The sequence below is a fragment of the Psammomys obesus genome, unplaced genomic scaffold (genome assembly GCF_907164565.1).
Source record: "Psammomys obesus unplaced genomic scaffold, mPsaObe1.curated_primary_1811, whole genome shotgun sequence".
NCBI classification, from domain to species: domain Eukaryota; kingdom Metazoa; phylum Chordata; class Mammalia; order Rodentia; family Muridae; genus Psammomys; species Psammomys obesus.
In genome coordinates this window covers 5,278,230-5,291,044 of record NW_026596034.1, presented here as the reverse complement: position 1 = coordinate 5,291,044, position 12,815 = coordinate 5,278,230, and the positions used below count along the sequence as shown (strand labels likewise).

General features: G+C 51.3%; 1 protein-coding gene across 1 annotated transcript in view; it reads right to left on the bottom strand.

Annotated features, from left to right (window-relative positions):
- Positions 1 to 12,815, bottom strand: part of Nkd1 (NKD inhibitor of WNT signaling pathway 1) — a 68,169-nt gene that overhangs the window by 17,899 nt on the left and 37,455 nt on the right. The window contains exon 4 of the mRNA XM_055621545.1: positions 270 to 336. Coding sequence (XP_055477520.1) covers positions 270 to 336 — 67 coding nt within the window. The remainder of the gene's footprint in view (positions 1 to 269; positions 337 to 12,815) is intronic.

Genomic DNA, 12,815 nt, shown 5'->3' with positions numbered 1-12,815 from the left:
CTCTACAGCACAGTACTTCTGCTGGAGAAAGGAGGGTTCTTGCATGAGGGACCAGAGGAGAGAAACATAGGCCAGCAGCAGACACTCGTTATCACTGACACGGGCACAGGGGATTAGCCCTGTGATGGCCTGCCTGAAGTCTGGTAGCTACTGAGCACAGGGTTTGGAAGTAACCCTGAGTACTGTGAAGGCTTTCAAGTCCTGTCTACCCCTCGTGGGTTCTTTGGTCCTTTCCCCCACCATAGGTAGAGCTACTGAAACCCACATACCTTCTAGCTGGAAGTCTTCCTCATCTTCCTCACCGAGTGCCTCTCTAGAAGTGTCACCCACGAGCTCCTGTGGAAGACAGAGCAGCAGGTTACAAGACAGTGGGACCCAATAGAAAGCCATCAGGCTAGACTGGACAGGTGGCAGCAAGGACATAGGACCAAGATGATTGGATGGGACCTAGTTATAGGACAGTGCAACTGGCTTCTCAATGTCCAGGACCCTTATCTCCTAGAGGCCAAGGCCACTACCTTACTGGAATGCAAGGTGTCCAGGGATTAGTGTCCCTTGTCCTTGCTGTCCAGCCAAGTTCACGGCCACATACTCAGCAAGGCGCCTAGAAAAGTTCTCAGTCTAGAGTCTTCCTCCAAACAAAGTGGGGCCCTCTGTGCTCTCTCCTCTGATAAATCCCCATTACCCTCAAGGTCAAATGCAACCCCTTCAGCCAATGCCCTAGGCCTGCATGCTGCAGCTCCAGTGGACCTCACTGGGGCCTACAAATCTTCCCAGTCACTAGCTTGATCTTGGCACATGCCTGATCTGTCCCCTCCATGAGCTGGTGACGTTTGAAACCAACATGGCAGGGGTCCCACCTAGCAGCCTTGTCAAGCTGTCATTCAGACACTGTCATATTGGCAAAGGAAATTTTGCTGTCCTACAAGCTAGGAAAAATCTGAGATGTCAAGATATGAAAACCAACTATCCTGACTCACCTCTGGAGACTAGAGATACAGAAAAAACTAGACTGTATCTTGCAAAAATGACTTCTCTATTGGTGCTCAGCCAAGAATTCTGTAACCTAAGATTATTTAGATAAAGTTAAACAAGCCCTTTAGTATAAGATGTCTCAGGGCCTTAACTATAGTTATCAACACATGAATCACCATTGCTGTATATTGCAGTGTGGGGCTCATACCCCAAGGACCCAGTTTAGAAACTACTCCTCTCTTGAAAAAGGAAGAGGTCAGGAAGGGGTATGCTATATTCTCTTTCCTAATGCTACAATGGTTGGTCTGATGACGCTTCTAAATCCCAGCAAATGGCAAGCACTAAAGCCCCAAAGCAGCAGCTGCTACCAAAGCCTTACTGTGACAACAAAAACCTTTGATTGGCAAAACTTTCACAGAATACAAACCAACCAAACTCAGCACTTCAGACGCTCAAAGAACATCCAGGCCCGCCTTGACAAAGCACAGAAAAGGATGCTGCATACAGTGGGTAGCTTCTAGTCTGAGCTTTTGTTTTAGAGACAAACAGCTCTCTGTTTGCATGCAGCTCTCTAGACCGTTCTAGGCACTGCTCCTTCTTCAAGGTAGTTGAAACGTGACTGTGCCTGCTCTGGTACCCCACTTCCTTCAAACCTGGGTGACTTTCTTCACTCCCCTTCTTGGCAATTATCACAATCACTGAACATTTCCCAGGCTTGTAACCTGGCTGTTTGTGTTAACAGAGCCAGCGTTGACAGGGAATCTGGAGACAGTGACAGGAAAAGGATACATACAGGTGGCCTCATCAGATGGCAGGGATGCCCCAGCAGCCAATTAAAGCCCAACTTTCATGCCACTGAGACTGCTGCCATCTCTTCAGCCCCAAAAGGCTGGCAGTCAGTGCTTACGACAGCAGTAGGCAGCAGGCTTTAAGAGGGGACAAAGGCCCTTCATGCTGGGTCCGCTAGGAGAGAGTGGGCTCAGACTGACCTCAGAAGCCCTGGCAGCATCACAGCAAGGGCACTGGCAAAGATGAGCCTTTGAGGTCCTGTGACTTTCTACTGGTGTTACTGCAATATCACCCCAACAGAGCAGCCACACTCAGCAGCGTCACTGTGCACGGCAGATCTGGCCACCTGCGGCCCACTGAGCTCACACAAAGTCTATGCTCTGTAACATACCGCAGTGCTCCATGGGCCACTCCAGGGTCTTGGTAAACCGTGGTCATGGTCTCTAGGCCCAGGGAAATGCGACATGGTGAACCAAGCCAGGGTCACACCCTGGCTTCTCGGCTCTCCTAACGTTTGGGCTCTGGTGGATTTTTCTATGCAATGGCCCCAGTATAAAGCACACTATGGTAAGACAGCTCACCCGCACTGGACACTCCCTGCACAGCACACAGTTATATGTGTTAACCTCCTCCGGCCATCACAACACTCCTGTTCTGTGCATATCTCAAGAAATGAATGATTTCCAAACATCAAGGTATGTGTGGGCACTGTTGTTACATGGCCCCAGTCCTCAGGGGCCATGGGACAGAAAAGAAGGATGCTGACAGCAGCTGAAAGGATAGCAGCTACCACTCTGTGGCAGACTATTTGTGTAGCATGTCTAGCGTGTGCAAGGTCCTGGGTCCCACTCACAGCACTGCAAAACAGGGAAGGGACTGGATGGTGAGGGAAAGAGGAGGGGAATGGAGCCCTCTCTACTGCAAGTTTGAGACCAGCCTGGGTTATACTTTATCTCAATACAAACAAACAAAGACAGAAAAATGCATGAAACAGGGCCTGGCCATCAGCTCTGCTGGGTCAGAGGCCACGTGCTCCAATCAACCCAGTGGGACTCAGGACAGTGGGACTCTATCTCTCTGTGGTGTGGGCTTGGTGCTGGCTCCAGCCTGGCCTTAAGTCCAGTCCACATAGCCACAGACCTGTAGCATCCTCCTACAGGAAGGCAGGAGCTGCTGGAACTGTGCACTCAGACTCATAGCCGTAGCAATCTCCATGGGGGCCACAACAGAGGGCACAGATGTGGAATCAGGCAGGCATGGATGGTGCAAAGACAGCTTACCACACAAGCTAAGCGGAGGAGGCGCAGCTCTACCTCCCATCTGCCTTGGTTTCCCCTCCACAAACAGGCCCCACAGCACACTGTCTCAGAGTGACCCTGGAAAGCAAGCAAGTGCTCCTCCTCTGTGCTGGAAGATCAATCAGCACCCAGGCGCATTGCTTCCTCTGTGCTCACCATCAAACAGCTATGGGCATATGCCAGAAATGCTGGGGCTGAGCAGCCCTTGCTGCCCTCCCACGGCAATCACTGTGGGGTATGCTGTTATTATACCCACTTCATAGACGAGAAAACCAAGTCAGGGCGGTCCTGTAACTTGCCAATGCTGTAGTTCTTACACAGCAGAGTCCAACCTTTACCACTGCACCTCCTGAAGAGGCTTGAATCTGGGGCTTAGACAGAGGACTGTCCAATTCCTGGGATCCAGGACCTGGGGCCCTTCTCCTCTGACTTGCAGAACTGTGGGCCTCATACTTACTCCAGGTTCTGACTTTAGACTAGAGACCTGGCTTCATTGTCTTTTAGGACATGTGGCCTACATGTGCCTCTAAAGTCCCAGCGCTGTCCTTCTGCTGCCCCTGGGAGCCCAGCCTCTCCCCCTCCCTGGGCCCAGAGAAGAGCAACTACTCCGGTCACTGGTGTGCAGCCAGCCCAGCCCTGAGCTCAGCAGCACAGGCACACTGCCTTATAAGGCCTCAGGGACGGAAAACCACATCAAAGTGGGGCCTCGGGGAGCGCTGGCACAGGCTAGGGATTTTCCTCTTTGTCGCTGGGACATCTACTCCTGAATTCTGTCTCCCCCCACGCAAGGCCCCGGCAGGTCTCTGTCAATCTTTCTGTTCTCTAAGAGGTAACAGATGTGGGTGCCACACACTTTTCCAAGAAAACTCTTGGTGCCCACAGAATACGGTTCCGTGAAGACTGCAGGAATGCACAGGGCTGAGACATTCCAGGAAGACACAGCCCAGGCCACCCCAGAACCCTCAGATCCAAGCAGCCTGTCCTAGTTAGACCCTAAAATGAATGCAGGGCAAACTCCTCCATGTACTTTGAAGGAACCCACCAGCCTCACTAACAGGAAGCGCTGCCTCCTATTGTTGGGGGAGGAGGGACAGGGCCCGTTCAGGCCGGAGAGGGTCAGTCTAATCTCCAGTGTGAGGATGGGCCCATTCGGGTATCACTCAACTTTCGGCCCCTATTTTCTGCCTCTGCAAAATGAAGATTTTTATATCAGAGAGGAGCCAAGGAAAAGGTGGGGTCAAAATGTCCAGGTGACATCTGTTACAAAGCCAACAGCCTAAATGTCAGTTTCTCCTACTCTCTTGCTGCAGCTTCCTCTCATATGTGCTCTCAGATGTTCTCATGGCCCACCCTGATAACCAAGCAGCTAGTGCCCAGCAACTCCTCTGAGAGCCCCTCCAAGTTCAATAAAATCTAGGGCTAAGACATCCCCCAAAGGCCATCAAAAGATATTGTATGGTTCTTCACAGTGGGGTGGTGGACTTCTCTGTGCCCCACAGAGCAAGGGAGAAGTGAGGGAACACGTGCAGGAGACATAATAACACTACTGTGCACCTAGGAAACCGTGGCTGCATAAGGGACCAGGCGGCACCCGACAGGAGAGACAGCCTATGGAACAGATGTCCTGGTCACTCACTGGGAGGGAAGGAAACCCAGAGCCTCAGCCAAAACCCTGGCCTTATCAGAGTCCTTTTAGTGTTCAAAGGTGAGGTCCCCTGGAACTCAGAAGCCCCTTAGAGAAAACAGCACAGTATCTGCACCTCTTCGGAGTCCTTAAGCCATCTCTACATGACTCGGAGTTCCAACAAGTGCAGCTGTGTAAGCAGCTGTCACACTGCTCTGTTTGGAGAATAACAGCCAAGAAAAGAGTCTGTACTTGTTCAATACAAGGTTGTTTTTCTATGTGTGTCTTCCATGGGATGAATGGGTGGGTGTGGAACCCACAGACACAGAGGGCCAGCTGCACATCCACATGTCACCAGGGAACAAAACCCCGACTTGACAAGACCTTGATGACTATCCACTTCAGAGAAGAGGGATCTGGAGCTCAGTCAGATGGACTGTGACAGTCCAACAGGTCACAGAGAGGGTGGCAGAGAAGGCTGGGATCCTCCAGGCCCAGATGAGGCTACGATCTCGTAGTTCCAGGAATTCTGGAGGATGCAGCCCCCAACACCATCAGCAGCTGATTGCTTTTCTGTGGCACATCCAAGGAACAAGAGATGAGGGAAGAAGGCTGCTCACCATCTGGACCTCTTACCATGTCTAGCACACACCTTGAATCTGGCTCTCCACCCTCGGTCTCAGACCCCCAAGCTTCTCTAGCCTCAGACTCCACGCTACTCAGGAGCACCACAGGCCACAGGCTCTGACAACTGCCCACCCAGGCCAATGTGAGCAACATACAGGCCCAGGATACAGTGCCAGTCACCATTTAAGGGCTGAGGAGATAGACAAGACTCTCAGAATCACTGGCTCCTGTGGCAGGAAGTTGGAGCACCCTATCCCTAGGGACAAGAGGAACCCAAGCTCATTCTACCCACAACCAGTATCAGAAACAAGATCTCAGCTGGATGCTTCCAAAGCTAGGCAGCATCTTTTCTTAAGGGCACAGCTCCTCTGGCAGTGTGCCAGACTCAGGTCACAAGCAGTGAGATCTTGAGTCTCTCAGGAGCTGGCAAAGACACCTGCCTCTCTGAATGTGTCTTACCTCAGCTCCAGCTCCCAAAATCTACTGTTTCTGTCCAAATGGAGGTCAGCAAGAGAGGCCAGTGAAGAAAAGGCTGTGAACCACCATCTCTGTAATCAGGCTCTGCATGAGGGGACCTGGATGACTTTGTCCTGAAATACCTGACACAATCATTATATATGTGTCCAATCTTTGAACATTTTGACACAATGGTAACAAAAACACTGTGGTGTCTGTTTGTTCTAAGTAAGTTTGCAATTTTGTGTTAAGTTGCATTCCTAGCTTCCTGAGGTGCCTACAACTTTTGGGCCTTGGGTTGGACACATCTGTTAGGTGCTGGACAAATGTGATAAACATCTTCTGGATGGACCCTGGACATCAAGAACACTGCCCCTGCCTATCCTGCAGGCACTGTAACCTGGGATGGTGACAATCACCAACAAACACATTGACCTCTTGCAACAGTGACTTGGGCTAAACTTGCCCCTTGCTGTAAAAATCCTGACTCTTACAGACCCAGGGCCAACCTCCAGCCTACTACAACTGGAATCCAATACTCCTGCCATGCAAAGGGCTGTGGGAGGCTTTTGCCACCCTTGCCCATGGCCCCTCCAGTTTCCCCAGCTGGCCCAACTGTACTGCTCAGCAGCTCTCAGGCACTGGCAGGTCTGGCTTTCTGCCTAGGCTCACAAGGAACAGCCTTCGTGGCTCCAAAGACACGGAGCAGTGATTAAAATTCCTTGCATTGCTCCTATTTTTATCTGCCTAGGATGTAATCAGAGCGCTCCTTGTAGCGCCCCCAGCTGGCCTCCCCCAGCTAAGCATGCAGCCCGAACACCTAGTCTGCTGCTCAGGAGATGGACATCAGACATCTGGGAGGACCCCACAGGACACATGATCCTCAGAGATGATGGCCTTGCCAACTTCTGGCATTAGCCAGCCACAGATAAACAACCTATACTGCCCAGGCTGCCACTCTGCGAGCTGTGAACATCTGTGCGGCATCTTCACGGCATATCACTACAACTTTCTTCAAGACAGTCCCTACCTAAGCTACTTAATACCCCCATCCCCTTCCCACTACCCACTGGAGTACTGAGGGATAGAACCTAGGGTTTCTACATGCTAGGCACTCGACCACTGGGCTCCCCAGCCTTTTTATATTCATATTTTTTATTTTATTTTGAGACAAAATCTCAATTTCCAGGTTAGCCTTAAACCTACATTCCTAGCTATTGAGTAGCTAGGATCACAGGTGTGCAGCTGGCTAATACTCAATCTTCCCTAAATATGTTAAATATTCTCATTCTTCCCCCCTCCTCTCTCTCCTCAGTCCTGCAATAAGATCAGGGAAAGAATGGGTATGAGTCCTCTTTATGTTTGAGGCTTTTGAAGGATATTGTGCATTAAACAAATTCAGTCATCAAAATGTCAGATGTCTACTACAGGTCCCAACGCACAGAAGAATAATGCCCAAGGTTTGAGAACAGTAAGATGAGAAGAGCCCCATGGTTCTATAGGAGCCCCGCTCCTATGGCAAGCCTGGCTCTAACAGGAGAAGATGGGAGAACAGACACAGAGCAAGGCAAACATGAGGGATGCCCAGGCTCTTCCCACAGGACAACAGCTACTACATTTGGAGTGTGATGTCTGTGAGTGGAGAAAAGAAGGCTGAGGGGGAAAATAAGCCCACACCAACAGAATGTGGTAAACTCTGTATGCTTTCTTATGGTGAACCTCAGAGTTTGAAGCAGGAATCCTGAGACAGGAGAGACTGTCCAGAACAGCCAGTGCATGGACCTAGCCAGAGTTCAGAGACATCGCCACAGTGGAGCCCAGAGGCTTATTGGGGCTTGTGGGTACAAAGGCCACAAAGACCAAGGACCAAGGATGACAACTAACATGTATGAGTATGACAGCTACCTAGTGCTATGCCAAGTCTGGTCCCTCCCCTAAACCCCCTCCACAGCACCCTATTGCTATCCCAGCATGAGCCTTGAAGACATTGAACTTCATAGTTGATGCTCTGACGTCACCCACATGCTATGAGACTCCATACAAGCAATTCTACATGCATGCTCCTCAGTGTCCCCAGCTGCTGTAACAGGGAAATGAATTCTACACAAAACAGTGAGCTCACACCTGGAACAGTGGCCGTCACCCTCTCTCCTTGGCCTTTGGCCTTCACTGTTACCCCACTGGCCCCTCTTCTATGAGGTCTTTAGGGATTAGACAGCTATGATGTGCCAAAAGGCACAGAGTCAGGCTCCTGCCTACCCTACCTCCTACATTCCACTGCCAGGTCACTTGCCTGTCGCACCGCTTAACTGCCAGCCACTGGCCTGTTGTTACACAGCTGAGACCTGGTGACAGGAGTGGCCGACAGGAGTGGCCGAGAGCATTTGGGCACCCCTGACCACCCTCCAGCCGGTCTGCTGCCAGGATGCAGCCCACGTGCCTCTCGGAGTAGGGTGGCTGTGAGCCAGGCCACCTACGGCAGGCAGCACTGTCATCTGCTGACCTAACAACAGTGCCTCTGCAGCCCCCAAGCCACCTGGCTGAGGGGAAGGATGTGTGCTCTGGCCCAAGACAACAGGTAGTCAGGCCAGGTGCATGAGGCTCACACAGAGGCAAACATGGAAGACTGGCTCCCAGGGAGCACAAGCGAGACAGTCTGGAGCCCTTCCTGCCACGGGATGAGTGGGCTGTGGAGCAAGTGCCTGTGGGGACCCAGCAGACTGCATACTGGTGCCTCCTGCAGGAGTCTCCCCGTTCTGCACTCTGAGACCTGTTTTACACCCTCACCCCATTCTCTAAGCATGTACTACCTTAAGACTAAAACACTGAATTTTTAAAGGTGTGTGTGTGTGTGTGTGTGTGTGTGTGTGTGTTTTATTATTAAAACAAAGATGTAGCTTCACGCATGCACCCTAAACCAACCCACAGCTTCTCCAAGCCATCTTCCCTGGGCCTTCCCTTTGTTCAAATACAGCAGTCTCCACTGCTGCTCAGGATAGACCACAGGAGTGAGACAATGCTTCTCCTGCAACCTTTCCTTCCATCTATCGGGAGATTCTGCTAGCTCTACCCTCAAGCCACGGGCCCACACCGCACACTCTCACCTCCTTCGGATTCACAATGTGGCCCAGCACCGGTTGGATACTGGGACAACAGTGCTCATGGTCTGCACCTGGCTCCTCACCACCCCTCTATAAGGTGCACCACCCATTACACATCACCCACTGCTTCCCACCCGTTGTCTGCTGCAGTCATGTTGGACTCCCCACCCCCCATTGCCTACTCAGGCCTCTGCACCCACAGCACCCCTGCCTGGGCTGTTCCTTCTCCAGAAAGTCCCTCTCTCCTTCAGAGTTTGGCTATTAAATCTACTCAAAACTGCAGCCCCTCCCACGGCATGCACTCACTCCCTTCCTTACTCTTCTCTGGGGCTCACCACCATCTGTAATACTATCCCAGGCCTGACAGGAGGCATGCAGCAGGCACGTGCTGAGCAACCAACACGGCTCTCTATTTACAGACTAAGAAAACATTCCCTGCATTTTCTCCCAAGAAAAAAAAAAAAGCATTGGCCCAAGAGCACAAAGAGCGTGATTGCCTCTGCTAAAATTATCCATATGTTCCCATACATCAAGGTTACAGATAGGCACCCAAACTGCTCTCTGAGGCTGTGTCAGATGGTAGGCGAGTCGCCTGATGCTCACCACCAGCAGGCAGAGAAAAAACTAGGCACTGTACCAGAAACAGCACCTATGTGGCCAGCATGGCTTACAGACGTCAGCTGGAAGGGTGGCGAGCTCACAGTGATGGTGTCTCCACTACCAAGCAATGCAGAGCTCTTCCGTGCCCTGAGCCACCTGAGGGGCCTGAAGACCCAGCCTTCTTCGTGCTGCTCTTGGCTACACACACTTAGGAAGCTCAGGCACTAACTGCTGGTCCATGAGATACAGGAGGACTTGGAATCCAGAGGTGGCAGGGGACGGATGGAGGATGTCAATTGAGCTGTCACTGGGAGCACGTGAGGGAAGAGAAGAGCACAGTCACCGTCACACACCAGCTTTTACTGTTCCATTCAGGAAACCCCAAACCCAGGAGAAGAACATCCTGGGTCCCTAGAGGCTACTGTTTGTCCTTGCATGTATTTAAGGCCCCCATGTCGTTGGTGGCCTGAGGAGGGCTGCTGGGTGGTCTGGCAAATGCTGTGTGGCCAGCAGAGAGGGAAGGAAGCTGCTCGGGTCCAGAGACAGAAGACATCCATGGCTGAAGCTTTATCTATCACCTCCTACTGCTAGTAACCTGGAGGGACCAATAGGCAATTATCACCATCCTTTACAGGTTGGGGACTGAGCATCTGCAAGGGGAAGCAAGAAAGAGGTGCAGCTGTGAAGGACCATGTCCTTCTATGCAGGCCAGCCCCTGAGGACCAGAGCGAAGTAGAGGAGACTGCAGCAGAAGCCACACAGCCTCTCCTCCCAGGCTGGCATCAGACCAGACAGCAGCAAGAGACCCATTCAGGATGCGCCCACACCCCAAAAATGGCACACTGAGTATATGAGTTATGTGAGCCTCCCACTGCCAATCTATCTGTAGACTTTAATGCAAGCCTGAGCACAGGCGGGAAAATAGGCCTCGAAAAGGGACAGAACCTGCCAGGGTTGCAGAGCCCAAGAGCAGCAGTCAGCACCCCAAAGACCCAAAGTAGAAGCGAGAGACCAGCTCAGTTCTGCATGCAGCCAGTTCAGCTCTGGCAATCAGAAAGACCATATAAAACATCCAGGGGTCTCGCATGTGAAATTCTCACACCTTTACTGACGTATGCATTAGAAAGCCTTTCATAGGGTGACTAGCCCACCACCTTGGAGGCTCGGAACATGGAGCTCCCTGAGGCCTCCCAGCAGTCACCACTGTGAGGCTTCCTCGGAACCTACCCTGGCACCTAGTCTGAAGGCTCTGACCTGGGTGGCTAATGCCCATGTTGTGTGTAGAGAAACTTTAGAAAGTAGTCACTTTAGAAAGAGGCCCTCACAGGATCAAGCTAGAGCCCAGAGCCTCACCAAGAAATGGCACCTTTTCGGCTCTCTTCCTTTACTTGACTGTCTCAGAACATCCTTAAGAAACCAGAGATACAATCCTCGCCTCGGTTCTGCTTCTGGGGTACCTGACTTCAGTTGGGTTCCCAATGGATTTTCTGCAGAGTTGGGGAGCCCCAACCCCATGTGTGACTCCTCAGATAGCGGACAGGTCACTGGAAGGCCAGCTGCATGGTCTTGTATAAAACAGATAGAGCACAGGTCCAGGCCCAGAAACCATAGCAAGAGCAGTCTAGCCAGTGGAGGTCAGAATCCTACACCAGGACTCAGTCGCTGCTGGCAGACAGAGGAACATTTCTGCCCTTCATATTTAGGGGCCTTGTTCAAACATGGCCAGTTCCTCCTGAGTATGTCATTACCAGAATTCCTCTCTCAGATCACCCATCTACAACTCGAGGGTGGACTTCAGACCATTCTCTGAGGAATCCAAGACTGAAGGGCACCTTTGTCCCTCTTTTTGATTGTATGATTAGTGTATCTGTGATTTGGAAGCTCCTGTCCAGCCCTTCCCAGTGTCCATACCTATCACCAACTAGAGTTACTGACTGTCTTTGGTTGGCTATCCTGGCTGCCCAGACTCCACCCACTGGGCTGGGCATCTCAGACACAACACCTCATTGTTTAGTGTGAGGCTCTCCCGTGTGAGATCTGAAACAGATTCAAAGCAAAATTTCCACCTGGAATTCTAATGTAACGGGGAAATCCCAGCCCTCCCCCACTCTCATCCACCTGGCAGTCACATCTGGCTTCTCCATCTTACCAGGGGGACAAGCACGGGGCGCGGCCTAACCAATGAGAACTGTGCAGTGTCCCAAGTCAGGCCAAGGAGACCCAATGCATTCTTAGGACATCTGTGATAATGAGGTTTGGAATTCATACTTGCTGGAAACATTTACTTCCTTTTGGGAAGATCCCAGCTGAGTAAGAAGAGGGCACAGGAGGAAATCAGGGTTCAGTGAAACAAGAACAAACAGGTTACAACACCATGTGAGCCCCTAGATCAAACCATGCCTGAAGTGAGGTCCCCTCAGACATTTCAATGATGTGAACCGCTAAATCTCCCTCTTGCTACTTAAACCAATTTGAGCTTGTTTTCCATCATGGCTGCTGTGTCCGTTTAATGTAGCCTCCTTTCACCACCAGCACATTGCCAGGGGCAGACTGTATGTCCCCAGAACTCCCAAGTTTACCCTTCACTGTGGATGGCAGGAAAACCTGAGCTTTCCAGTCAGAAGGGCTCAGTTCTCACCCAGCCCTGGCTTACTCCAGGGCCTGAAGCCTCAGCCTCAGCCTTCTCTGCTATAAACACACACACACACACACACACACACACACACACACACACACACTCCCATCACTGCTACACATACCCAATAACCACCACAGAGGGAAGATACTTATTTGGACTCATGGCTTGTAGGCACATCCAGCTTGCTGCCCGCGGACCACATTCAGCCAAAGGTAGCCACAAATGCAACTAACACAAATGCATCATAAACTTTCTTAAAACATTAATCTTTTTGTGATTTTTTTTGGGGGGGAGGAGTACCAGATTGAACAGTTCCTGAACATGAACTTTGTGAATGACACACAAAGAGTCCAGGCAGTGGTGAGGAGGCAACATCATTCTAAGACCACTGGTAGGCACAAATGGCAACAGTATCGAACAAATCACTGGTCTCATGAGATTGGGGGCGGGACTAAGGTCCTAAGGTCCCCTCTCAGAGCACAGTTCCTAGTGCCCTTCAGGTTCTCAAACTCCTGCTAGTGAACCCTGGCTAGGCTTCCCTGGGGACCAAGCCTTCAAAATGCAGGCCTTTGCGCTCACTCCAGTCATGGCGGGTGAACCTGTTTATACTGCCCTAAGCAGGACACCTTCAAGAGCGAAAAATGCTATGACCTGGGGATGCGCTGTCCACCACCTTCTGCCTCCCCTGAGCTGTCACTTCCATCTCA